Source organism: Haplochromis burtoni, unplaced genomic scaffold (assembly GCF_018398535.1).
Source record: "Haplochromis burtoni strain Fernald_Lab_line unplaced genomic scaffold, NCSU_Asbu1 Contig_37, whole genome shotgun sequence".
NCBI lineage: Eukaryota > Metazoa > Chordata > Actinopteri > Cichliformes > Cichlidae > Haplochromis > Haplochromis burtoni.
The window spans coordinates 2,673,674-2,700,187 of record NW_024582398.1 but is presented as its reverse complement, the minus strand read 5'-3'; the positions used below and the strand labels follow the sequence as shown (position 1 = coordinate 2,700,187).

At 39.7% G+C, this 26,514-nt stretch overlaps 1 protein-coding gene across 2 annotated transcripts in view; it reads right to left on the bottom strand.

The window, feature by feature from the left end:
• Positions 1–3,773: 3,773 nt before the first annotated feature.
• Positions 3,774–26,514, bottom strand: part of dock1 (dedicator of cytokinesis 1) — a 197,304-nt gene continuing 174,563 nt past the window's right edge. For both annotated transcript variants that reach the window (XM_014332772.2, XM_005919498.2), the window contains exons 43-52: positions 25,111–25,195; positions 22,380–22,466; positions 20,819–20,995; positions 18,829–18,912; positions 13,450–13,587; positions 10,171–10,313; positions 9,492–9,690; positions 7,238–7,412; positions 6,513–6,664; positions 3,774–4,657 (exon numbers count right to left, since the gene is read on the bottom strand). In XM_014332772.2, the coding sequence (XP_014188258.1) occupies positions 4,562–4,657; positions 6,513–6,664; positions 7,238–7,412; positions 9,492–9,690; positions 10,171–10,313; positions 13,450–13,587; positions 18,829–18,912; positions 20,819–20,995; positions 22,380–22,466; positions 25,111–25,195 (1,336 nt within the window). In that variant the 3' untranslated portion in view covers positions 3,774–4,561. The remainder of the gene's footprint in view (positions 4,658–6,512; positions 6,665–7,237; positions 7,413–9,491; positions 9,691–10,170; positions 10,314–13,449; positions 13,588–18,828; positions 18,913–20,818; positions 20,996–22,379; positions 22,467–25,110; positions 25,196–26,514) is intronic.

Sequence of the window (26,514 nt, the reverse complement as noted above, 5' to 3'; positions counted from 1 at the left end):
TGGAATTTTCAAGTTTAGCTGTTGCTATTCAACCTAAAATCACACGTCACTTGGATGTCAGCAGCAATCTTTATTTAACAAATGAACGCACCCGCACTTATTGCTCATACGTGTAGGTGTGTCACATTGAAACTGAGCCAGGAAAGGACGGTTATGTAAGTCTTTCACAGGAGACTGTTTTAGGTCGCAGTAGATGGAGGATAGGTGTAAATAATAAATGCTGGCTGAATTGCAATTAGCGGCTTCATTTTCAGGCTACTCGAACTGAGCTATTGTTAATGTTCTTATTGACTGCCTTTGTGTCATTTAACAGCTCTGTGGCCAACACTCAAGCGCACTACACGTTGGCTTGCAGCGATCGATCAGATGGTTTTAAGTCTCCCTATACACCCCTTTAGTTGTATATGGAATCAAATTAAACAATAATTTTAACAGTTTGACATTCAGATTATCATTTAGTTGCAGATTCCTTTATTTCCTTTAGGAGTTTAGTGGCCAACACTATTGCACTCCTTACTTTCTTGTAGGCAATGACCTGCTAGGTCTCCCTATACATTCCTTTAGCCATGTATGGAATTGAAATGTTCTTGTACCTTTTCTCTGATTGCAACTAGTGAAACCATAAGTCACAATGGGAAGAAAAGTATGAAGGTAATGCTTCTTAAAGAAAGAATGTAAAGTGTGCTCTTTAGAGGAAATGGAAGAAATAATGACAAAAGAGGTGAAACAATGAAAGATGATATGATTGCTATCACACTAAAGCCTGCATTTTTATTGAATATTACTTTCCATTTCTTTCTGTCATTGTAGAACAATTTATCATCCTGACAGCTACTACTTCCAAATGAAGGTCATATAGTTCACATACCTTGCAGCAAACCTTAAATCCAGAAATGGTAACATACATGTGTGTTAAAGTCAAAATGATTTTACTGGTCAATTATGTGCAAATATGAAGATTGGGGGAGTTTGTGTGAGTGAAGAATTATGTAAATATGAATATTCAACTTATTTCTAACCCATTAGGACACTGACTCTGTTGAGGGATTCATACTTAATATGTTTATTGCTAAAGCATTTAAAAGCAACTGATCGTGGGTGAATTACCAACACATTAATAAGACATTTCATAGTCTGACAAAATATGTTAACACCACCCATGAGCTACAGTTCTACAAGTGGTCTCATGACTATTTTTCCCAGAAAAAACTCTGAGGGAAAAGATGTCATTCAGTGTTCCTAATTAGGACAGGCTTTGTAATCCCCAACTTTCTGAAGATAAAAACACCTTCAAACAACAGATGCAGTATTTCTCCTCAGGCACACGCCCACTCACAAAGTGTCAGCAGAATAGGAAAGCAGAGGAATATGAGCCACCTGGGGCAAGCACTTCAAAAAGGTCCCACAAGCTCATTTTAATGTGCAGACAACAGGGTCTGTGAATGTTCTCACCAAATGTGAGAATTAAGGTGCAACAACACAACTTTACAGCATCTGTGAGCCACCGGAGCAAAATGAGAGCCGGAAAAGAAAAAAAAGGTTCACCGTTAATAAAAAAAATTACAAGACTGAATGCGCTGGGTGAATGTTGACTTACTGTGGAATGAAAGCTAATGTAGTGAAAGCCATTAGATTTCTAGTACTACTTACACACTGTAGACTCAGGTGCTACATTTGTTTAAATGCTATTTCTAAATGCAAATATCTCATCAGCCAATTATGTGGCAGGAACAGAGTGCATTCAGGCTTATAGAAATTCAGAAGTTCAGACTGAGCATCAAAAAGGGAAAAAAAGTGATTTAAGCGACTTTGAACATTGTGTGGTTGTTGGTGTCAGACAGGCTGGTCTGAGTATTTCAGAAACCGCTGACCTACTGGGATTTTCCCACACAATCATCTCTAGGGTTTACAGAGAATGGTCAGAAAAAGAGAAAATGCCCAGCGAGTGGCAGTTCTCTGGGTAAAAATGCCTTGTTGATGTCAAAGGAGAAAGGGCTGGCTGATTTGAGCTGATAGGAAGGCAACAGTAACTGTTAAAAAAAAACCCACTTGTTACAGCCAAGATATGCAAAAGAGCAGGAAACCAGAAACTGATGCTACAATTCACTCAGGCTCACCAAAAAACGGACAATAAAAAATTTGAGAAATGTTTCCTGCTCTGATGAGTCTTGGTTTATGCTGCGACATTCAGATTGGACGGTAAGAATTTGGTGTAACATGAAAACATGGGTCCAACAGTTCAGGCTCCTGCTCGCCATGTAACGGTGTTGGTGCTGTAATTGGCTGGTTTCTTGAACATGACAATGAGGTAACTGCCCTTAAATGGGATGCAATAGAACATATATCAAAGGTGCTCTATTGGAATAAGATCCATAAGCGCATTTTAGGAATGGGAAATTCACATCATAGATGTGCAGCTGACAAATCTGCAGCAACCGTGTGATGCTTTCATGTTGTTATGAACCAAAATCTCTGAGGAATGTTTCCAGCACCTTGTTGAATGTATGCAATGAAAAATCATGGGAGAAACAAAACACAAAGATGGTCCAACCTTGTACTAGCAAGGTGTAACTAATAAGTGATTGCCTAATATTACTTTTGTCTTGTAATAAACGTTTTGGTGTAAACAATGGAAACTCTGAATCAGACTTAACATGACTGAGTTGATTTTGCACTGCTGGGAGTCAGTCTCAGGACACCAGCAGTGGACTTGTTAGTGTAGCTAACAGGCTGAAAGATATTAATATTGTTGGCGTCATATTATTTATAACATAATAAGGATGAAAACTGGTTGGAGGGGCTCCCGGCGAATTTTTGCACTTTAAAACAAACACGACTGTTTTTTAAAATTCAGTAACTATTAACTAATTAGTAAAACTTATTTCATTGTTAAGGAAACAGGAAAACAACAGTAATTATCAATGTCTAGGTTATTAAAATGATTAATAAAATTGTCACAATATGACCTTCCAGTCTGTAATTTGTTGATTAAAACAGCCCTCTATAACATTTGATAAAGAACATTATAACAACAGTTATTTCCTTAAACCTGGGCATGCTGCCACAAGGCTTTATATTAAGCTATTGCACCAACACCCAGAAGAATGCATATTATTAATGTAATTAAAGCGCAATGTAATTTAAAGCTGCTCTCCAAGTAATAATTATACACCGACTTTCCACTCCAACTATTAATCTGGAGTCACAATATATTAAATCTGTCCAGGACAGAAATCCCAGGAAATTTAAAGGATAGCCACTTATTTAGATGACACGTCATTATACTCGAGAAGCGTGGAAACCACCCAGACTAAAAAAGAAAGAAAGAAAAAATGAAAATCTTGGTGTGACCTTCAGCAGCTCCCATAAAACGAGAATTCAAGATCGTACGAGGCAGGACAAAGCTGGCAGCTGTTGTTTGCTGGCTTATTGACGTGTCGCCACTTTCAAACACGGGTCACATTCACACATTCGGCTTCGAAAACAGAAACGATCGTTTAGCGAGAGGACAAATTATGCAAATGAAAATGCATTTGAGTACATGTAAGCGACATTTCCCGATAACACACCACTCCTGCGCGCTGATAAAGAAGTGGCTGCGGCGACAGCTGTCAATTAAGCAGGAGAAGCAGAAAGCTTCGTTACTTAGTGCTCAGCTGAAGTGAGGAAACATACAGATTGCCAATTTGTTCGGGATTTCTGAAATGTGCAAACACTCGCGTCTATTTTCAGCACCTCTCGCCGCACGCAGAAATAATGAGGAAGACATCATCTTTTAAAAATACATACATTTGAAAGTTTATTCAGAAGTCATGTCAGTAGTGAATTGGGAACAGTCATTATTACTGAAATCCAAGGTTACAGCAATCAAGGACAAGATCTGAACAATGATAACGTAGTAGGAGTTAGTTGTATGTGCACTCCAAATTTTTACCAATAAAATCCATCTTTTCTTTTCCACATACCAACTTTGTAAAGCCCCTGTCAATTCAAAACCTACAAGCCCTTTTTTGTTCATATAAATGCCACTTAATCTAATGACACGTTAATACAAAAAATCATAATCAAGTCACATACAAAAAACCTGAAATAAAATAGTCCTATATACAAACCTCTGTACACAGTGGGAATATGAGTAAAGAGGGAAATAATGCTTTAATGAGCCATTTGCTCTCATATATTTGAGAGTGGGTCAGTACTGGAAAGCCGTTGGTCCAAGCTCGTCTGTCTCAGCACAATGTCACAATAAAATTTCGATGCGGCATTGTGTCGGTCCTAGACAGCATCTGCAAATTCAGTGAATGCTTCTGTGCAACATGCTCCCAGCTGCAGACTGCATCATCGTCAAACAGCAGGCAAAAAAAACATAACATAAAAAAAAGAAAGGAAAAGAAAAGATGGTACGAGGGGGCGGGCTGCGGTGAGGTATTCATCTTGTCAAGCTGGGACAGGGAAGCGAGGAATGTGTGGGTAAAAACAACCACTTTTCTGGGGTTACTGTTGATGTTGTTTTTGTTGCGTTGTCAGTGTGTTGTTTGGTCCTACTGTCAAGTTTCTTTGTTTACTGCACAATTCCTGAATCGATGGAGGCCTGTTTCCTGGTGGTCTTGGGAGGAGGTGGAGGAGGAGTCTTGCTCGGAAGAGGTGGCGGAAATTGCTGCGAACAGACAAAACGGGAATGTGAAACCTCGTTTTTACAAAATAGTTTTGGATTTAAAGCGCAAGATTAGCATGTTCTATTGCTCCCATATTATTTTTTCTTTTACAAGAGGTTAATACTTGGATCATCTTAAATAATTTATTAAACACAAGGCTTTGATTTATTAAAACAGGTCATACCTTATCTTACAGCCTGCATGGCTCTACAAATGACTGAAGAAGTAAGATAGAGTTTACAGAGCAAAGATTTCTCACCTTCTTTTACAACACACATTATTTCACCAACTCAATCCTCCACCCTGATTGCATCAAGCAATAAAACTACTATATAATGATAACCAATGATAACAGTTGAGCACACAATTATTCAGACCCCACTCCTGTTTGTATGCTTTGTGAAGGAAACAGAAACCTGTTTTCCTGCCAAAGGGCTCACCACATTTCACTGTGTCCCTGTGTGCAAGTCTTTTTTTTTTTTTTTATCAGAGCACAAACTGCATGACTACAAAGTTTCTCCCTTCTCCAACTGCTGCTTTGTAAATGCCAAATGTACCTTGAGGTTTATGGGCTTCAGCATTGGATTAGTAGCCTCTGAGGCTAGCATTATATCAAGACTTTGCTGAAGTTTAGACCCTGAAATCTGTATTCAATAGTCTGACGAATTCTTCAAGATGGAGGTGATTCCTGGATAAATGCAACATCTTAGCACAATTTTCTGGACCAGGGTTGGGGACACATTGCTTCCAACCTTGTTGAACAATTTCAATGTTCTTAACAGATGGGTGTCCTTATGATCTTGGAATTGCCAAGTCTTATGTTGCTTTTACAGTCCCACTGACCATTTAAGAAAACTGTCATCAGGCAGTAGATATTTTCAGTTACAGCTAAAATATCCAGGAAAAAAACATTACTTTCTTAAAAATGCCGTGACATTTTTAAAATTGTTAATACTTAGAATTTTAGTATTATTAATTAATTTGAAAAACTTTTGAACAATTTGACAGAAAAATTGGATAAAATTTTAAAACAAAAAGAATTAAACGGGGAGGTGGTAAAGATAAATAAAGATTAGTGGCTAGAGATCTTCTGGTGTGTTGAGATAAGTGAAAGGTGATTACAAGGTGATTACAAGTCTTATTTAATCCAGATGGAAAATGTCTCAGCTGTTTAAGCCTGTCTCTCCACCTGAATTCTCCTCCTCAAACACCTGAGTTCCCAGCAGAGAGTACAGACAAGGAGTAATGCAAGTCAGTGACCTCACCTCTGCCTCCATCAAAACTGTAAATGAAGAATGGCTGTCACTCAGTCTCAGGACATCTGCGCTCACTACATTACTGTCAGCTTGCTGCCACACAGTGTGCATGTGGCTCTGTTTTACTACCTGTCCTTCGGCCGTGACAGTGGATAAATAAGATTAGTTAACAGAGTGGTGAAGCTGGCTAGAGTAGAAGTCGCCGAGCGGGGAGAGATGAGCCGCTGATTAACAACACGAGGGCTTCTGATGGATGTGAGAGGTAAAGTAATCATCCAATCAATCACGTCTGAGCACCAGGGGCAATGAGTATAAATAACACAGGGTGGACAGGTGGGTGTGGGCTCTTGCTGCTAACTGACTGATGCCTACACTCTTCTGTGACACACATTCTAAAAATGACGGACAAATCCACAACGAGCCCAAATGTAAACAAAAAACACACATGCACGAACTCGCACACGTCAGCACAGGAAGTACACGAGCAGGGGATAGTGGAGGAGGCTGACCCAAATGTCAAGTGCGTGTAGCGGTCGCTTGTTTCATTACAAGTGCCATGCATCATTAAGGAGCTGCTCTCAGCTCTAATTAAAACACCTACTCTTTGATGTGGAGGGGGTGGTGGAGGTGTCGAGGGACTCGTCAAGTCTTGATTATCTAGCAGGTTGCCGTAATCAGCTGTGTTGCTTTTCAAAGGCAGCGGAGGAGGGGTTTCACCTTTGTCAGAGCAACCCATCCCGTTCAGCTCCAGACCTGTGCAAGAGGGCACTCATCAGCTCACATTCGTCATTGAACTACATTAGAATATCTTACACAGCAGGGCTGGTACCCAGAAGAGTTCAAAAAGGGTCCATTTCTGAGAAATTTATGTTGATTGAGACTAATTAATTTTTTTTTTTCAAAGAAACTAGAAGAAAGGGGACTTAAATTTCGGAGACAGTCATTACTTCGCACATTTGAGGGGAATTTACAGTACAGAACAGTATACCTCTACTGAATAATGGACTTTTTGGCTCTGCAGTAGGTATGGAGTCCTATGAAACATCTATCTATCTATCTATCTATCTATCTATCTATCTATATATAGATATATAGACATAGATATATATAGATATATAAAGACAAGCGTCTGTCATCAAGATGAAGACAAGTGCCAGCCTTAGATTTGCTGTATGGACAGAAAATGATAATGGTAATGTTACAGTGAAACTACTTGGTGTGCGAATATACACACAGAAACCCCTAAAATACTGCAGTTACAACGTGTCACGGTAAAAAAACAGAAACAAAAATAATGCTGAATGGCAGCAAAGTACGACGTCTTACTGGAAACGGCATGCAGGTTGTAGGAAACTTTGCTCCTTGGTGTAATGGGTGGGGGGCACTGTGAGGAGGAGCTGGAGGAAGAAGTAGGGGGTCCAGGTGACACAGAAAGACGGCGGTCTCCAACAATTTGATTAAGGACTTGGCTTCTTGGTCTCTGGGGCCGCAGAGGGCTTATCTGTGTGATCAGACATAAAGAAAACAAGATATCAGTGTGATATTACAGCGGGCTCAAAGTAAACAACGAACGTTACAGAAGTCAATAAAATAGAACTGAGAATAAAATTTACTGACAAGAGACTTTTGATTAAATATCATAGGGAGCCAATAAAAGATCACTTAAAGGGGAACATTTTATTTTCACATGTGTGTATATACAGCCATATTGAACGGGCTATTTGTGAAGGAAAGCAAAAACCATTCAGATAAATGTTCTTGTTGGACTGCAGGAACTTATTTGTGGCTACAAATAATTGTTTGCATGCAAGACTGTGTTTTCTCCACTTTGGTATAGCAGGAATTTGAATATGAAAAGCTGTATCCTGAGGGCTATTCCACTCTGTAGTCTACATTAACAAACAACTTTGTAATTGGCCAACTGAAACAGTCAGCCACAAGGGAGACACTAAAAGTAACACACTTTATTCAGGGATTTAATTTTCTCTTGAATGCTGAAGATGAAATTCACATTGTGGGTGAAAAAAGCAATTTCTTGATTCCAGATTATACTTTCACACCGAGCTACTACATCCTAGTATGTGGTAATCACCGGAGACCAATAGGTTCTCTACCCTTGACCCCGGGGGCATGACGCTCGCATCATGAGCCAGACGGCTCCACCGTTGCCAGGGGCTTCTTTTGGATTCCATTCCTGCCCTTATCTTACTGCCGTTAGCCAGGGAGCATTCCCACTGGGCAATGAGAACACAGTGATACCACTCGGCTGTAATGGACACAGCGGTGGTGAAGAGGGACATGAACACAACAGAGAAAGAGAGAGGAGAGATGAAGATATGAAGAGTAAAAAGAGAACTGAGGGAACAGTTGAGAAGCAGAATTGTGAGCTACATCATGAAGAGAGGAAAAGGCAAGAAAATAAAGACCAAGTCAAAGATCTGAAGAGAACAAAACATAACTGAAATACTCTTGTTTGTAGCTTCTCTTACTCTACATGAGAGGGAAGACAAAAAAAAAAAAACTAAACACCTTCACAGTAACACCAAAAGACACAGCAGGGATATTTCTCTATTCTCTGGCCCACTGATGTTTGCCGTGCGACATATATTGCACAATGTTTTATGTGCAAGGGGAAAAAGACGGGTTATGATTGCATTAGATGATCACGTGTTTACTTGCCAAACTTTTCTGGATTTTTTTGCCTTTAATACTTTTCCCTTAGAAGGTTTAAAAGAGTATAAAGGAAGGTTGATAAAAACAAACGAAAATAATCTCAAACCACAGTTTTCACCTTGCAGTTGCACGTCTCCTCCAATCGGTGAAATTGCAGTTTACACCCCTGTCTGTCTAGAGCACTTCCATGCTTGTTTTCCCATGTGAACTTTGGGGGAAACAAGTTGGGATGTTTTCTACAGCTGTCTGTTTTCACCCAGCAGGAAGCAGTCCACAGTGATCACACCACTTGAAATACTCTGCGGTCTAGGCAAGCGAGGTGCCTGGAGAGTATCCACAGCTCGCATCACATCCATTTTCTATTGGTGATTGCACTGGGCTGTTAGCTACCTTTTTTAGCACACTGGTGCAAAAACATCATTTGGTCTTCCTACTAGTGAGCTAGCAGGTTAAAGACGGTCGTCGTTTTAGAAATCTGTTCTCACCCGGATCTATGTCAGGTGACAGCTAGAAAAGAGACACTTTCTATTTGGGCGCCTAAAATTAGTGTCACCAAATGAGTATCTGATCAAATTATAAATACAGTTAGAATTTCTCCTTCTGTTCCTGATTTATGAAGTAGCTGAATAACAACAAGAAAAGTGTTTTGGGAGCACATTATGATGTCGCAGTGAAGTTGACCCTCGGCCTTTTGGATATTCAAACTTCATCACTTCCCATTTCATTCTATTTGACATTTATGTCTTATTGGGTCATAATTAGCATATAAATTCTTAATTTATCATGCCTTGTGTGGTCACAGTAACCTCTGACCTCAAATTCCAATCTATCCCCAAGTCCAAATGTTTGACACAAGTTAGCAGAGTTACAAGAATGACCGACCCAAACAGAAGACGTAAAAACGTACCGTCTCTGACAGTATGACAGCTTCAGCTGGCTGCAGAGAGATGTCCGCTGTTTTCATCTCTTTGTCAAAGACCTCCTGGTGCTTACTGTTCCTCTTCTCCTTCTTCTTCTCTTTGCGGTCCTTCTCGGGTTCATCACGGTCTAGTTTGTCCTGAGACTTGGTGTGCAGCTTCTTTGGTAGAAGAGGCTCCAGCGCAAAACTGAATAATAATAATAATAATAATAATAATAATAATAAAAACAATACATCAACTCAAACAAAATGTATTAATTTGTATATCCCGACTCATGCCAGAGAACATGTGGGAATATTCCTTTATCAATAGTAATCAGTTTCAAAGATCTACACAAATCTGCTGCATGCATGTGTTTTATGTACATTCTGATTAAATAACAAACAGAGCTAATAGCGCAAAGAATACTTCAGTCACAATTTCAATGTGAAGTTGTTAAAGTTTCAACCTGCATGTGAACTGGAAGAAAGAAAGCAGATGCACTTTTCAAGCACTTTCTCTGAAATTCTCTTAGATAAGAAATCAAAGTGGCACCTCTGTGTATAAATGACACGATTTTTCTCCCCCCCAAAAAAACAACATTGATTCCTGCAAGAACAAAAAAACAGAACAAATGCTAGAGATGACATAATTTATGCCCCAAAGAATAGTGAAGCATGGTGTTACCCATCTGAGCCGGGCCTGGAGGGTGCGTTGTCAGAGGAGATGGAGGTGACTGAAGCTACTGACAGTGGCCTTTGGGAGGAGGGCATGGTGAAGGACCTCACCATGGAGGGAGGACGAGGTCCCCGCCGTTCATCTGCTGGAGGCTGGCAGCAGAGAAGAAAACAAACAAACAAATAAAAAACAGAAAATTATTTAGTTTAAATGTTACTGATTGCTTTGTAGTTACTTAGAAAGTGCTCGGTGCATAAGGTAGCAGTGGGTGACAAATTACAGGAAATCCCAGATTAAAAGAGTAGAGAAAAAACAAATATATGGCATGGTACAGAGGAGCAATTACCATGAAATCATCCTCTGTGGTATATATAAAAATCCTGCATAGGCGCTCCTGAATCACATTTTTTTCCCCATCAAAACTACAAGTGGCAATGATCTAAGTGAGCAGGAGAAGGCCTACACTAGACCCACTTCTCCCATTAGATGGAAGGGTCACTGCAAATCAATACTAAGCAAGAAAATGACAGGAATCTTCTTCATAGTCACTAGATTTCAACCTAAATTAACACCTAGGGAGAGATTTTGGACTTTGATGTCAGGTGGTGCTCATCATAACATCAAATGAGGGGAAAAATGGCTTCCATCACTGCAGCAAAGAATTGTGAAATCAACGCCCGAGGCACACCGAAGGCCTTTTGCTGACACATGGTGGCACAACACTTCATTTAGACACTTTATGTTGGCTTTCCCCTTTAATTTGTCACTCTTTCACTAGCTGGCAGTGATTATACAAATGTATAATCACTGCCAGCTCGACCATTTTGCAGTCACTTGAATGGTCAGCACCTCCATACCAGGAAGAAAGGTGATAATTTTTTTACACAGCATTAAAAACACTCCAGCTGCCAATAAAACCGCCCACAATATATAGCTGGCTTGTGACAGGAAAACTGTAAAGCTGAAGGTCTTTTGCAGTTTTATCCTAAACCGATGTCCAGTACAGAGCTCGTAACAGAGCCGCTTATCTGAACATACAAGGTTAGCGGTAAAAAGAAAAAGAAGGAATCTTGTAGGACTATTAATTTCTGCTGAAATCTGACAAAAGAAAAATCTCGTAACAGCAGCTCTAACAAAGGAACCTTTTGCATTTAAAGAGTCTTTTCAGCCAAAGAAAGGGGCCATCACACACCTGATAGGGTAACCTCATTATCACACCCTGGAAAGAGATAGCTTTTCTCTTGTTTGAAAGGTCACCACCCTCTTACTTTAAAAATGGGCAGGTGCCCCGTTACCTCAGGCAAGATTGAGTGAAAAGCTTGGTCAAGCAGCAATTAAATCTGTAAAAGAGGAGAGAGATGGAGGCTACCCCACCATGCGCGCACACACACACACACTAACTTCACAGCTGACTTGAGCAAAAAGAAAAACACACGTGACATACAACAGCAAACTAAACTGTGAATTTGCCATTTTTATCACGTCAGCCCGAGCATCTCGACTTAGAAATCTCACCGAATTGTTTCGCTCTATTTTCTGGTTCAGACGCCAGATTATAAAAGTTTGGAAGCACTTTATGACACAGGAAAATCCTGTAAGTCCTAACAAGAGTCAGTCCTTCTCAGTTGCCATGTTTGTGTGCAACCTACACCTGTATCTGTTTTAATGACAAACCAAAAAAGTGTCATTATGAAAAAAATATATGCAAACATCTTGTCTGCTTTCCACAAAGATGGTTTTGAGCACTCTGAAAGGCGTTTATGCATCTATGGACATGTTTTGCCAACACAGCTCTGTGAGACAGAATTTGGAATTTGAATGAAAATGAAAGCGTCATTCGAAGATGGACATTGTTTCTTTGCAACTTTAATCCGGGTCAAGAAAGCCTTTAAATTTTCTGGGAATACACCCGTAATTAGGTATATTCTAATTAGGGCTGCCACAAACGATTATTTTGATAGTCGACTAGTCACCGATTATTTTTGCGATTAGTCGACTAATCAGATCATCATCCATTGGACGTAAAACGTACAGCTTATTGCACCAGCAGCATCTGCTCTTATATAACTATCATTAGCTTACAGCTTGAAGTGTTTGTGCTAACTAAAAATAAAGACAAGATGGTAGTTTATTAATTTTTAATAAAATTTGCAGATTGTTTCGGTGAAGTTTAATAAACTCCTTGCTTTCTAAAATATAACAGGACACCGGAGTATATTCTCCAGCATCTCACACTTCTGATAATCAGCTGTCTGCTTGACAGTTTTAGCTGTGCAAAAACTATAACTTTAATCTCAGCCAAACTGATTTACTCAGGAACAAATAAAATACTAAAGAAAGCCAAACAATAACATTTTTAAGTTATCTAAGTGACTTATATATATGTTTAACCTGACTAGCGAAAGACGGCGGTGGGTTTGAAAACGATTTGCCGGGAGTCCGGTGTTGTCACGGCTCTAGTTAGCCTTGCCCCCGCCTAGCTAACGAGCTAGTGGGTAACAGACGTCTCCGAAAACGTCGGAGCGCTTTTGAAAATATGTGGTGTCTTGATAAACTGAGCAGATATTTGAGGTTTACACAGCTACATTCTCGCCTGAAAATATGTTAAACGTTTATTTTGTGACTTTAATAATTTTGTGAAGAATAATAAGAGTAAAGTTAAAACTAACTAGCTGCCGCCATTGTTGACAGCTGCGCTATGAATTCTGGGACACAGCTTCTTCTTCTTCGGGGTTTAACGGCGGCTGGCATCCTTGTACATGCAGTGCTGCCATCTTCTGTTTCAGTCCGTTATTACACTCTTAAATCCTACTACTCATTCCTGCGTCTTTTGTGATCTTACAAAGCTTGAAACGATGCGTCGACTATTAAATTAGTCGTCGACGATTTTAATAGTCGACATAATCGTGACTAGTCGACTAATCGTGGCAGCCCTAATTCTAATGACACAAACCTAACAAAATACTAAAGAAAGAACATGTAATTTCATTAGTGCTAACTTTTGAATATTAAAGACATGAATAAATGTACAAACTACAATCTGACCACAGAAAAAGGAAGATCAACATCCTACATAATGGATGTATGAGAGATGTAACAATAACAAATAATATTATAAAATATTTCAGAAAGTCCATCTCACAGAAATCATTAGCCAAGCACCAGAAAGAACTGCAGATCCCATTAGTCCCTGTTAAAATTAGCACACTGAGCTACAAAGCACTGTCTGTGTTTAAAGAAAAGAAAGAAAAAAAAAGAAGAAGCTCTAGTACAGGAAAAAGCTCTTACCAGAGACTTTACCCCATACTGTTTCTCCACCTTCTCCCGCAGTTGCTTAAAGCACGCCTCCATGCGGTCATGAAAAGGCCTCAGTGCCTCTGTGACCTTCTCTCCATGGATCCGAACACCTTCAGCGAGATGCGGAATCTGGTGGAAGAAAAACAGCAGCGTGAGACAACTTCATCAAACACACCCTGGACTGCAGAGATGAGAGATCAGCTACATGCTGCTTCTTCCTTCAGAGGAATGCATTAGCGTCTGTCATTAACTTCATAAACTTAATTTCATGCACATGTCCTTTAGCTCATTGCCCTCTTGGATGTGCATATTCAGCACCAGCAGTAAAAGTACATCAGTAATTTTGCATATGCACTGCAAGCTTATCCAGGTGGAAGCAGGAACATGTTACAGAAAGCTGTTGCCATGACACTACCGCCGCCTTCCTGACCCCACCAACATCAATGCAACATATAAATTAAAACATGGCAATGAAAACAGGCATCTGCTTTGTTTGGTTGGATGTTTTCTTCTCCATATCTGATTGCAAAAAACAGTATAATGCATCCTTTCAGGAACACTGCTGCCTCCCACTCTGTAGGAAGCTGGTGAATAACAAAATCTAAACACATAGCAGAAGCAGCTCAGGTAGAGGAAAAGGGAGAAAGACAGGCAGTGAGCGAGAGTAGGGGGCAAGACTGAAACTGCTGAAAACTAGTAATTAGGAAACCCCAGTGCCACAGCTCTGCTGACTAAATCTGGTAAGAGGAGGACGCACCATCCCTTGGGAGAGTGACCATTTGAGTGTTATTTTCCTCTCTGCTGGTTAAAATCACAGGTTAAGGGTTTTCTGGGTTTTTTTGCAGAGGTGTTTCATGCCATCTTTGGCAGAAAAAAGCAAAGATGTTATAGTCAGCTGTGTTAACAGCAGATCCCTTCTCTCCCATAGCAACTGTAAAAATATTACTTTACCGCGTTACCTCTATAAACGAGAAATACAGTTAAAGCTGAAAAAAGGTGTTTGCAATTCCCCTCTGATGAATAGCTTAAAAAAACAAACTGCATTAAACGGGATTTAATTTCAACATCTGCATTTACTGATCCCAGTCAGACAATGAAACAAATTCACCTGAACAAATGGAAGAAATAATCTGTGAGACGTGAGACATATTGGATAGGTGGGATAATAAAGAAAAGTGTTTGTGTGTGTGCTAACCTGACCTTCCCTAGCCTACCCTTCTTTATATTCCCCGAGGACAAACTTCCTCCCAGGGCATATCATATCATGAGCCCACTTCAATCAACTTGTCCAAAACACCAATGCACTTTTGTGATGCAATGTTTCATAATACTCCCCAAATCATTTATATTTTATTTACACCCATGTCAAGATAAGAATTTCTGTCAGAAAGGAAGATTAGCAGCGCAGAAACACACCTGTTAAAAGATACTAGCCACCTAGCTATATGTTCTCAGGCATGTGATACGATGTGCTAATAAACAGCATCCTGTGATATGAGAATCACAAAACCTTTGGCCCGAAAGCATAAATGAAATGGAGGCCACAGACACCATGCAGGCATTCCCCCTGTTAGTGAGCACCTGCATCATCACCACTGGGATCTCACGGAAGAAGGAAAAGATGCGTCTGGGTATGAAAAGGCGAAGGGAAGGAAAAGAGAGGCAGAAGGTGAAAAAGGTTAAGAGAAAGGAGGGGGGAGAGGAGTTTTTGAAGGACGAAGTGTTGTGAGATGAAAAAGCAATGAAAAAACACAGCGAGAGTGAAAGCTGAGGCAAGATTCACGTCTCCCAGGATACCCACATCTTTTTATAGACCTTTGGATGATTGAGTGCGGCTGAGTTGAGGCATGGCAACAGATTTCTGCTTGGTGGCTGCACAGCGATAAGCTCATTGCGGAAGACACTTAGGCTCAAGGTTGTCAACACACACACGTGCGTATATGCGCACACAAACACACACAAACTTGCGAGTCTAATTACATAACTTAACTTTTTTAAAAATGCTTTTAATCCTCTCCGGCTGTCTAAGAGAGATATCTGTTTATCAGTTTCACAATTTGGCATATCAGTAAGAGATATCAGCTCTCGTGATGCTAAGGTGAATGTCATTATTAGAAACTGGGGACTTGGTTCTGCATTCATAAAAAGCCAACACCAAGTCCACGGTAAACATTATCTTACAGAGTCATGACAATACAAACTGTAAAAACTAGTTTACTTCATGGAAGAGGTACATTTGAGTTATTTTACGGGATAAAGAGGCAAAGCTGAGGTGTCAGAGATGACATGCTAGTTGGGGAGGCTAGGCAAAGCTAAGAGTGTTGTTGATCATAAGTCACAGTGACAATAACATGTCACTAACAGTGGCCCCTTTCATGCAAGCTTTGAAAATAGCATTCATTAATATATTAGAAGACAATCAAAATGGCACGAAGGATATTGACATGTGGGTAGTTTGAGTTTTCTGCCCCGATATTGATAAATGACGGTAGCAAAAACAGTGGAAATGTGTATCTAAACCAACACAGCAGTGTGTAAAACTACAGACTGCTTGCAGAGAAGGTCAGACGAACTGAGCACAAAGGAGTCACGAGTACAAGAAAATGAGTGGTTATTAAATAGAACATGCACAGTTCAAGCCTAACAGCATGACTTTGCTGTTCTGTGAACACAGAAACTAGACACAAGCGTGTCTAAAATTACATAGAGGCGATACAATACGGCAATACTGAGGCAATGCAAATGTACAATTGTGGCCACGTCTGTCCTTTTTTAACCCCCTTATGACAAAAGATAATTTTTGTCAGAAGCTTTAACGGTTGCAAAAATAACCAGGACTATCATGAACCTATAACAGTTTAATTTTAATAAGAAGCAAACAAGACTGCATTTAGTCATTCATTATGACTGCTTAACCATTAAAAGTTCTGGTTTTATTTTTGTGTCCTGAATTCACATATTGTGCCATCATAATTAGTGGGCTGCAGCGATTAGAAATCACACTAGAGCCCCATTTATAAACAGGCAAATGCCAGTATTATCAGCTGACAGCTATAAATGAAATGGCACTGTGGTTTTAAACCCCCCCCCAAAAAAAAAACAGAGCCTACTGTTCTTAACTGAACCCTGTCATTCAACTGCCTTTCTGATTCACAACAAACAGACTTCTGAGCCACACCCCGCGGTGGTAGGACAGCCACGCTGACTTCGAGATGCTTGGTATTAAAGCTGCGATGACATATTAAGACCTTTCGTGAAGGTCGCGCAGGTCTTGGAGACGTACGCAACATTTGGCGAGTCAGACAGACTAATAAGCAGACTCCGCTTTATGTGAGATGAAGCGACCAAAAGAAAAAGGCTTCTGTTAGAGGGTCCTATTAGGAAACAAGCCTGCCATTAAAAGATGATGTTTTTATGCTAGTGAATACAATGTTGATGCCCTGGTGAAAATTCCCCTGATCGTTTAGCTCCCCATAAACAGACTGAACAATGTAGAAGTGAGGCGTTTCAGGAACTAATTTAGGCATCTTTCCAGAGCCAATTATAAACATAAACATTTCTAAAAAAACCGTACTTCGTACTTGCCAGGGAGTTGTTGTTGTTTTTTTACAACACCTATTTTCCTGATTTCCACTTGCACATTTCTCTCTAATTACTAAATGAGGACAATGGGTATTTCAGGATAGCAGTGCACAACGGCTCATTTCTACCCGTTTAGTTTGCTCATTGGAGCCGGCTCGCCTTCATTTGTCTCATTTAGATGGATTCAAAACACAAGATAAACAAGCCTGCAGTCTCTGGCAAAGAGACAGCTGACACCAATTCAAATCTGCTTTAGTGATCGCTCTAAAGTTTGTTGTGGGTATGTTTGGCATAGGCTTTCCTCTATGGCATGTGTGCATTATGATTACACCAAATAACCTTGAAATAATTTGAAACAATGATTTTAAGGACACTTTTTGAAATGGCTCCTTATCTGAGTAGTACCCTGGAATTAAAAAATAAAAGCCTATGCCACAAATGTAATCACACCAAGATTACTGCTTGCTGCCATTGCTTCATGATAAGTATAAAAATAACTGATAGGTCTTAGAGATGAAATCCAGCTGCTTGCTCCAACCCTGTCATGTATAACGCCTTTGTGATATGCACAACGTTCCAGGAGTGATGAAGCAGCAACATGCTTATTTTTAGGTAACCTGCCGCTGCTGTGTCAACCTCTACTTCAGTCAGCGATTTCCTACAGATCCCCACGTACGCGCCACTTGTATGTCTAAGTAAAGTAGGCACACATGGAAAATTGTGTTTTTAAAAAAAGTCTTCGCTATACAGCAAAACAATTATGTGAGCAGCATCATCAGTGTCAGACGCGAGGTACGAATACAAGATACATTCTTCTGTGTGAATCACTGAACCATGTAAAGTCAAAAGGCACAACAAAAACAAAAGAGCGTTACTTTTCAGAGTCGGCGAAGTTCCACCAAAGATGCGGAGCACAAAGTCGACCTATTTTACAAACAACTGAGAGAGGTACAACTTTAGGAAATTAAATGATCTTTCTCTTTCCTTGGAGTGAAGAATAAGAAGCAGACTTTTCTTGTATCTGTTCAGATCCTGGGTGAACCATAAGGCAGGAAACCACAACTTCTTGAGTATTAAAGTAACCCACAGTTCAGATCCAGAGAGTTATACTCTATTAAACAGGATGTTGCTTTCCAGCGGTCCTCGTGTGCATTTCTTGCCTGCTGCATGTGCATCTCGCTCAGTGATGCTCACAGAGGCTCACATTTCCCCTGTTTGCAAAAGTTACTGCACTGAAAACTACTGCTACTGCACAAACAATAATGTATGTTCAGCTGTAAGTTTCACACTGATTCATTTTTTATTTTTTTATGTATAATCACTTTAATGAAGTGTCACACATAAATGCAATTTTACTTTAAATTTCAAAATCACACAGCGTAATGTCTGGAAGGCTGTAGATGGTGGTGCAAGGTTTGAACATTTCTGGTGTTGATTCCATTAATAAACTTCTCTAATAATTTTAACCATAGTGACTTGCCCAAAGCAAATGAATGCAAACCAGTGCCAATGATGTTAAAAGACTGAGTGGGATGAATGCACATTTTCATGCCTCCCAAGCTCCTTCACACCATCTAATCCATACTCAGCATTTTGACTGCCTGTCGGCCATGTCTTCCTATGCTCTTTACTTGTGCTATGGAAAAAGAATGCAAAGAATGTAACATCGTTTAAAGTAAATAATTTCAAACAAACTGGCAAAAGCACTGTTCCCTGAATCCTGGACCCTTATGATGCTTTGCCATTTTCACCTACGTGTCCCATGGCTCTTCAGTGCTATGGTCTTACCTGCCAGGCGATGAGGTCCTTTAGTTTCTCTATCTTTTCAAGGTCCTCTGGATGCTCCTGGATGTACTTGTCATTGAAAAAGGCCTGGAGAAAAAAAAAAGATGGCAGACAGAAAAACACTGGAGTAAGTAGGACTATATAGAAAGGAGGAAAACCTGGAGTAAAGTTAGGTAAAGGTAAAAATGTAAAGATGTTTGCGATATAAATAAAAAGAAAACTGGGAGGAAATAAAGATGAAACAAGGGTGAAGCACTGGGAAGGTCTGTTAAGATGTGAAAAATGTAGTCAAGACAACCGTCTCTCATCCACTGCTCGCACTATTTCACTGAGACGAAGGAGTGACCTGAGGGCAAAGAATTCCCGTTGCTTCTCCTCTGACTCAGAAGGCACCCTCAAGACCGGTATAACTCTATTTCAGGTAGAGAACCCAATAGGCTATCGCTTTTTAAAATAATCAAAAGGGTAAAAGGGTTGTGTTAAAAAAAACTGAAAAAAAGACCACATGAGCCACTATAGTATTTGGATTACACGTGAAAAATGATGAAAAACAGGATACAGTGAAGACTGAGTTGGGCTTTTGGAAAAGGAAAAAATAATGGATTTATGATGACCTACAAGGAACATAATATAAATAAAAAGGTATAAAATATTAACCATCATAGTGATAGGGATTCAAGAATTTGCAGCAAGCATACGATGATAAGAAGTAGGAAGAAGTAGAGATGCGCTAATTGCAATTTTCTGATTCCGACTTTTATTTTTCAATTCAGATCAGGAAAAAAAAAGTTTAAGCTTTAGAATTTAGGCAACAAATTACAGGATGTTCAGGTACTTAAACTGCATTAATGCTGTGCTCTTACTGAGTCTGCTGGCTTGTTGCTGGCTCTGAACTCTGGACAGCTTTAGCCACTTGGCCTTTGCTGACTTCTTAAAAATGTCAGTGCTCATCTGGGTTAGGGTGATTTAAGTGTCTGATTAAGTTTGTTGTTATGAATGTTTTTGTGGTGGCCCACATGTAGTTTATCTCGGCACTCGGAGACGACCAGCATGGGGCAGCGAGTGATGCTAAACAGACCAGTTACTAATCAGATATATATCAGGCTAACTGGTCAGTCACTGGTCTGGAAATGAGTGGGTTTTGGTACTTGGTACTCTAATAATAACACCCAATTCACATCATATAATATAACCTGGAAATTAATGTGTTTTTATTTGAATGAGTTTAAAACATACTTTGATGATCTTAGAGATAATTTAAATAATAATTTAAAGTACCTTTTTATCCTTAACGTGTACTGTATGCAAAAATATATACTATAAGCAACAATAAATAACATAGGCATTCCTCTTGTTTCGTTTTCAGAAAATGTTTTTCTTTTTTTGGAAAATGTGTGAGATGATTCTGTGGTGATGATGATGATCATAAGACATGTCTATTAGAATTATTTATGGCAGTTACAAAGCAGTTACAAAGCTAGAGAAGTGGATGCTTACCTCAGCTTACGACAAAGAAGGAAAATGGGGAAACTGTTAGCTTAGCTTGTTCAAAATATAAAAATACCTGACTAGCACTGGTGTGTAAAACTGTAGGCTAATGAAAAAAATAAGTGCTTTGCCTCTCAGTGTATGAATTTTATATATCATGCCCCTGCTTCTGTGTATTGAACAGTCTCAAGGTCATCTTAGGGTCATCTTTAGTCATGTCTGCTGTGGTAGGCTCCTGCCAATCTTGCTCAGAGAGATAAAGGGGCATCATTTATTTCAACTTTACAACACCTAAGGCTAGAAACCGAGTCTTAAGGTTGTGCACTGGCCCTATAGATTTGAGTCTCCTGGTTCTAGCTTTATGTTTAACAAACCTTCACGGCATTTAGAACAAGATAAAATAAAGCTTCATGAATTGTGGAAACGTTCAAATTAAAGATTTGGACATGAATGTATAAAAGTTAAGATGATTTAGACACATCCAGAACTATTTTCATTCGTCTACCTTCTCGTAGTTGGTAAAACCTCCCATGACAGCTGGGTCCACAATCCCATTCAACAGCATGGAGAGCGGGTTGATGGGAAGGTTGGGATCATTGAGATGCCTCTGTACCATGCTGCTGATCTTCTCATTGGTCTGCTGCATTGTTTCAATAGCATTTTCCAATGGACTGATCTCCTCCTGTGTAGCACAGAAGTTAAAGGTGATATCAGATATTCCCAGCGCTTATTCGCCTGTTTCAGTGCAAATACACATACTGTACACTGCTTTCATCCCTGCGATTACAACAATCAAAGGGAAACATTTTGTGTTACGAATTACAGAAAGGTTATAAGAAGATGGGCTGAGGATCGCTTAACTACACACATAAATCAAACAGAAACAATGAATAATTTTTGATCACCGTGCCCATATACGAACCTGGAACTGTCAAACGAAGATGGATAGTGTGTTCGTGTACCAGAACTTCAAATCCCATGCCAACAAAAAAAAAAAAAAAAGACTAGCAATTTAGAGGAAAAGATGAATGAAGTACTTGGAACTGTTGTCATTCATTTCACTACGGTGTGAAAGCTAATTTCGACACAATCTATTTAACTCCACATAGGGGCAATCTCATCTCTTGGATGGATGAAAAAAATCACTTCATTGTATTAAGAGTTTAGAGAAAACATGCATGGACTGTTAAGTAAATGTCAGAATTAGACCCAAGCCAAAAAAGTAAAGATGTTGTACAAGCGAGACAAATCTCCAATCTGCTCCGGTATGTCTCTGGCCAGCTCGATAAAAAGAATTGTCAGATGGAAGGATTAGGCCTGGTGAATCTCAGCCCAGTCATTAAGCTTTAAATAGAGAGTCTGACCTCAGGGACCTTGCCTCTCCCTGGCTCATCTGGAGGGCAAGCTGCTCCTGACAGTAAATTCTAACTCTGCCTGAAGGAAGAGGTGTCCGCTCCGAATTAGTGTGACAATGGAGAGTAAAACTCTGCTACATGGACTCAGGTGTTTGGGAGGTAAAGGAAGGCTAATCGCACTAAGTAGTGCATTTGTTTTGGGACAAACTAAAAACACATGAAAAAAAAAAGCCTGTTTGGACTCTTAATTGACACTATAATCTGCCCTTGTGCTCATGACTTATACGGTGCACTTTTTTCCCCGTACTCGGGGATGAACATTTAAAAAAAAATAAAAAATTAAAAGATCACTGATAAAGTAATTACATTTCGATAAAGCTTCAGTCAACACTTAGGTCCTCTGCTGTTGTCTGAAGGGTTTTCAATACTGTAATCCAGGTAATTGTACAAAAAGTGAAAGGAGAGCAAAGCCTGAACTGTCCTCCAGTTATATTTGTGCTGTGTAGCAATTTTCAGTAGAAACAGGAGTGCCTGGTGAATCAATGTGGGCCATCTGGCAGAGAGAGAACGTGCCCTGTCGTTAGCCCGGGGAGTGGCACCCCTGCGTCTATACTGCTTAAGTGGACAAATCACATTGATTGTCTTTAAGCAAGCCTGCAGATCCTCATCTGATTAGGAGCCTTGCTTGGCACACAGGCCCTTCATACTCACAGTGGAGACTGACTTGACTTCAAACCAGCGCAGGATGCCAGGAAGTTTGTACGCTGTAGAGTACGTGGTTCTCTCAATCCACATGTTCTGCAGACACAAAGACAGACACAAAATTGGAACACAGTTCAAATCAAGATAATGTGGCTCTTTAAACAGATCAAGCTGCAGCTGTGCCAAGATATCGCAATAAAACAAGACTGCTGTTGCATAGATGAGACTTTAGTGACGCAATGGATTTGGTTGGAAGACGGCTCTACTGCCTCCCCGTCTGGATCGGAGCTCATTTGCTCAAGTGCTCAAGTGCAGTTCCAAAAATGTTGAGACAATGTGTAAAATGTAACATTAGAATAAAAACAAAATGCAATGATTTCCACATTTCATAAATCTGTATTTTATTCACAACAGAACATAGAAATCAAATGTTTATGCTGTCAGTGCTACCAGTCACCCTCCTAGTAGATGGTAAGAAATTTCAGAAAAGTTCAGAAAATTGACCCCTGACCTTGAGAACAAGGTCACTGGGATTTGAACCTTTCTGAGATTTTAAGTAGACTAATCTATGGTATCAATTAAAACATCCTACGTCACCTTATTCTCAAATTATTCTCAAACTCGGGTGTTTAGCCTGCCCGCACATTCAACCAGGTGACAATGACAACACCCCATTATCCACCTTTTTATGGCTGAGGAAAAAACAAAGAAACTCATTTTGTATTTGATGGCAGTAAGACATTTTTTTAAAAAGGCACAGGGCCAACTGAGGAGATCAGATACTGGATTTTTGGGAGAAGAATGTTCCGGTCCGATATGGATTCTAGCTGCTCAGCAGTACTGGGTTTCCTCTGTCGTAATTTTCCTTTCATGATGCACCAAATGTCTTCAGCTGGCAAAGGTTCAAGGCTTTTCCACTACAAAGCAACACTATTGCAACAGATGCAGTATTGTCTTACTGAAATATGCAAGCCCGTCCCTGAAAAAGACTTGCAGTTACCTTTCTGCACTCACCGTGGTCCACAAAAGCACCAATGCAAACCACTCATGCAGGCCTTTCAACTGAGAATCGTGCCTGTTTTAAACGCACCTGAGAGCTTGAAAATCAGACATCCAATAGTGATGTTCAGTCTTGTTATTTGTCCCAGAGATTTGTCCACTTTTTCCTCTATCTTTTGATGATATTATGTACTACAGATAATGAGATATTTCAATTTTTCACAATTTTTACATTGACGGACATTATTCTGTTTTTCAAAAATGTGTAGATGTGTTTGTTTTTTTGCAGAATGGTGAACCTCTCCCCGTCTTTACTTCTGAGAAGCTCCGCCTCTTGGGTTTGGGCTTGTGCGATTTGCAAATCACTGCATTCTGTTATTTATTTACAAACACATCAGCCCAACTTTTTTGTTATTGGAGTTGTAATATGGGATATGATATGAAATTGGATAGCTTCTAAAGCATCAAATATTTATAATCTCAAATAACAGTACAGATTGAGAAAAAGAACTTGCATGGCAGGGATCACCTGCAAGTGAGGTCTGCTCCAAATGTAGTTTCCAGCCTCTTTTTAACAACCAACACATCTGAAAAGAAAACTAATACTTCTATTTAAATATTTAGAGACTGCGTTGTCTTTAAAATCTACTTACTACTCACTCAGGAGCATCTGCAAATGACAAGGATTTGTGTTTATTGACATGCATAATAGATGTGACAGACACAATATGTCAGGCAATAGATATCCATAATCGCTCTGTCAGGACAGAGAAAGTCCAATCAGTCTGACAAGGGAAGCAAGTCTAAGATGAGTGAAATTCATCACCCTGTTCTGCTGAAGTGACGCCACAGTAAACACAGAGGAAAGCGTGACTGGCTTTAATTTGTCGTCCTTGTTATTGCTACCTGGTTATTAAGTGCGCACAAAGAATAACTCACTAGATAAACTAAAAAACGACTTGACAGTAATAGTTGCATTTACTAAACTGGAGATAGATCACTGTCAGCGATTTTATTTTGTTTGGATGCTCTTGTTGGCACCACCTTCTCCTGTGTTCAAAGATGAATAAAATCCTCCGTCTATCCCTCCTCTGCGGTGTAAATTCTTCTGCCTATGTAAATTAGCTCTATGTTCTGCGGTGCTATTGATTTTCTATGCTGAAAATATCTACGTAAGTATACGTGCATTATAAACTTGAAAGATTTCTCAGTCCTACGCTAGTAAATTTCAAGGTGGTGGCCGTGACACAACAGCAACCTGATGAGAACAGGCAAAAATGAAAATCCATTTTCAGCTCGACTCCACTTGCCACATCTCAGCATAAAACACTGACAAGCTTTTTGATTCGGAGGCTACTAACCTACCTACTCTAATTTAACCTACTTAAGTACATTATCTTGCAAGTGTGCAACTTGCAAATGGAGCTGAGTCATTTGTTCCTGGGAAATTATTTCATAAATTTACTTGTATTTTTTCCTGTGTTTCATCTCTGAATGTGTGTAAATGACAAAGAAAAAAGATTTTTCTTTCTTTGTCAGTATAACTGGAATTCTTTAACAGTTACTGGTTGGTACACATTTTTTAAACCTACCATTTCTACCGCTCCTGTAAACGTAGACTCACATGTTCTACTGTAGTCCAGTAACACATAGTCTTTATGTTAATTTTATGTCTGAAGTTAACCAAATAAATGGGGAAAAACTAAGTAACAGTAAACAAACAGAAAAAGACGGGAATTACCGCAAACTCATTGTCGGGATCCTTCTCTCCCTTCCTCACCGGCCTGGAATACTGGAATTTATGGACTTCATTTACCGTGTAGAAGCTGGGGAGGGAGAAAAATCAGTACCTGAGTAAATTAAAACTGTTATGGGCAATCCACAGCTTGATTCAAAGGTTGATTGCTTTGCTTCAGGTCAAACACAGGACAAACCGCCTCCCAGGGCAGCTGTGACAGGAATTATTGTGATTTGCATTTGGCTTTTGACTAACTATCCGAGATATGGCCTCATTGTGGGAAATAAATTCATTTTCGGCTCCCACACATAACTGGGAGGCCCTAAAGTTAGCCTGAGATGTCAGACATGCAGATAAGCTGCAGCACACCTGACAGGGGCACATGACTAACAGGGAGGAAATTTGCCAAATCAGGTTAACAAGACTTTTCACAGCAGGAAAATGATGGTGTTACATAGTGGCTGTGGATACATGGCTTCCCTTACACAGGCTCATTACTTGCTTTCTTCGGCCCACCTTCATCTGTCTCACTTATTGCCATAAAGAGACATAATCACAGTCTCCTAGGAAAATTAGTACACCATATTGCATTTCCCATTTCCAAAACCACACCATATGGTTCAAAGCGTGCAAACTGGCTTTATTAGCAAATAATTATAAAGAAAATATGAACTGAATCAGTGCCAATCCAGAGCCACAACCCTATAATGATTAAAGAAATGGCGATCAATGTGTGCAGATGGGATGCTTGAACTTTTTCTGTGAAGAACCGATAATCTTTTTGATGAACAGACAACAAAAAAACAAAAAACCCATTTGTGACTACACAGAAAAGCTGGACTCAGGTGCCCCAACATTTGAGCCTTTTATGTTATACCGAGGACCAGATGTTCCCGTCTGTGCTTACTCGCAAAGGGCAGCACACTGTTTAATGAACATAAGACCTATTCCCAAGTTAGCTGAAAAAGTTCGGCCTTCACTTAAAAAATGAAGCCTCTGAACTTCTACTTTAATAAACAGATTATTAAAGCAGTTTAAAATCAGCCACGTTACCCCAATTACGCCTTTTACATGTCTTTAGCTGGCGGGCTAGAATTGATGGAGTAGCATAGTCTGGCAAAGCAAGGTCAGATTGGGGTATGCTTTGCCTGCTGCTGTGACCCTGTGGCTCAAACAGCTCAGTCTCATTGCTATGCACCACTGATCTTTTCACTGAATGAGGGAATAAATGAGAGAAAATGGAGAGAGGGGGACAGAGAGAACAGCACTGCGAGAGTTGAAGAAGTTATAGAGTTGGCTGAAAACGCATCACGGAAAGTTTATATGGAGCAATCCTCTGTCAGTCTCTAAACACGGCTGTCTAATCTAGGCCATTTAACAAAGTTACATATTCTGATCAGATACACT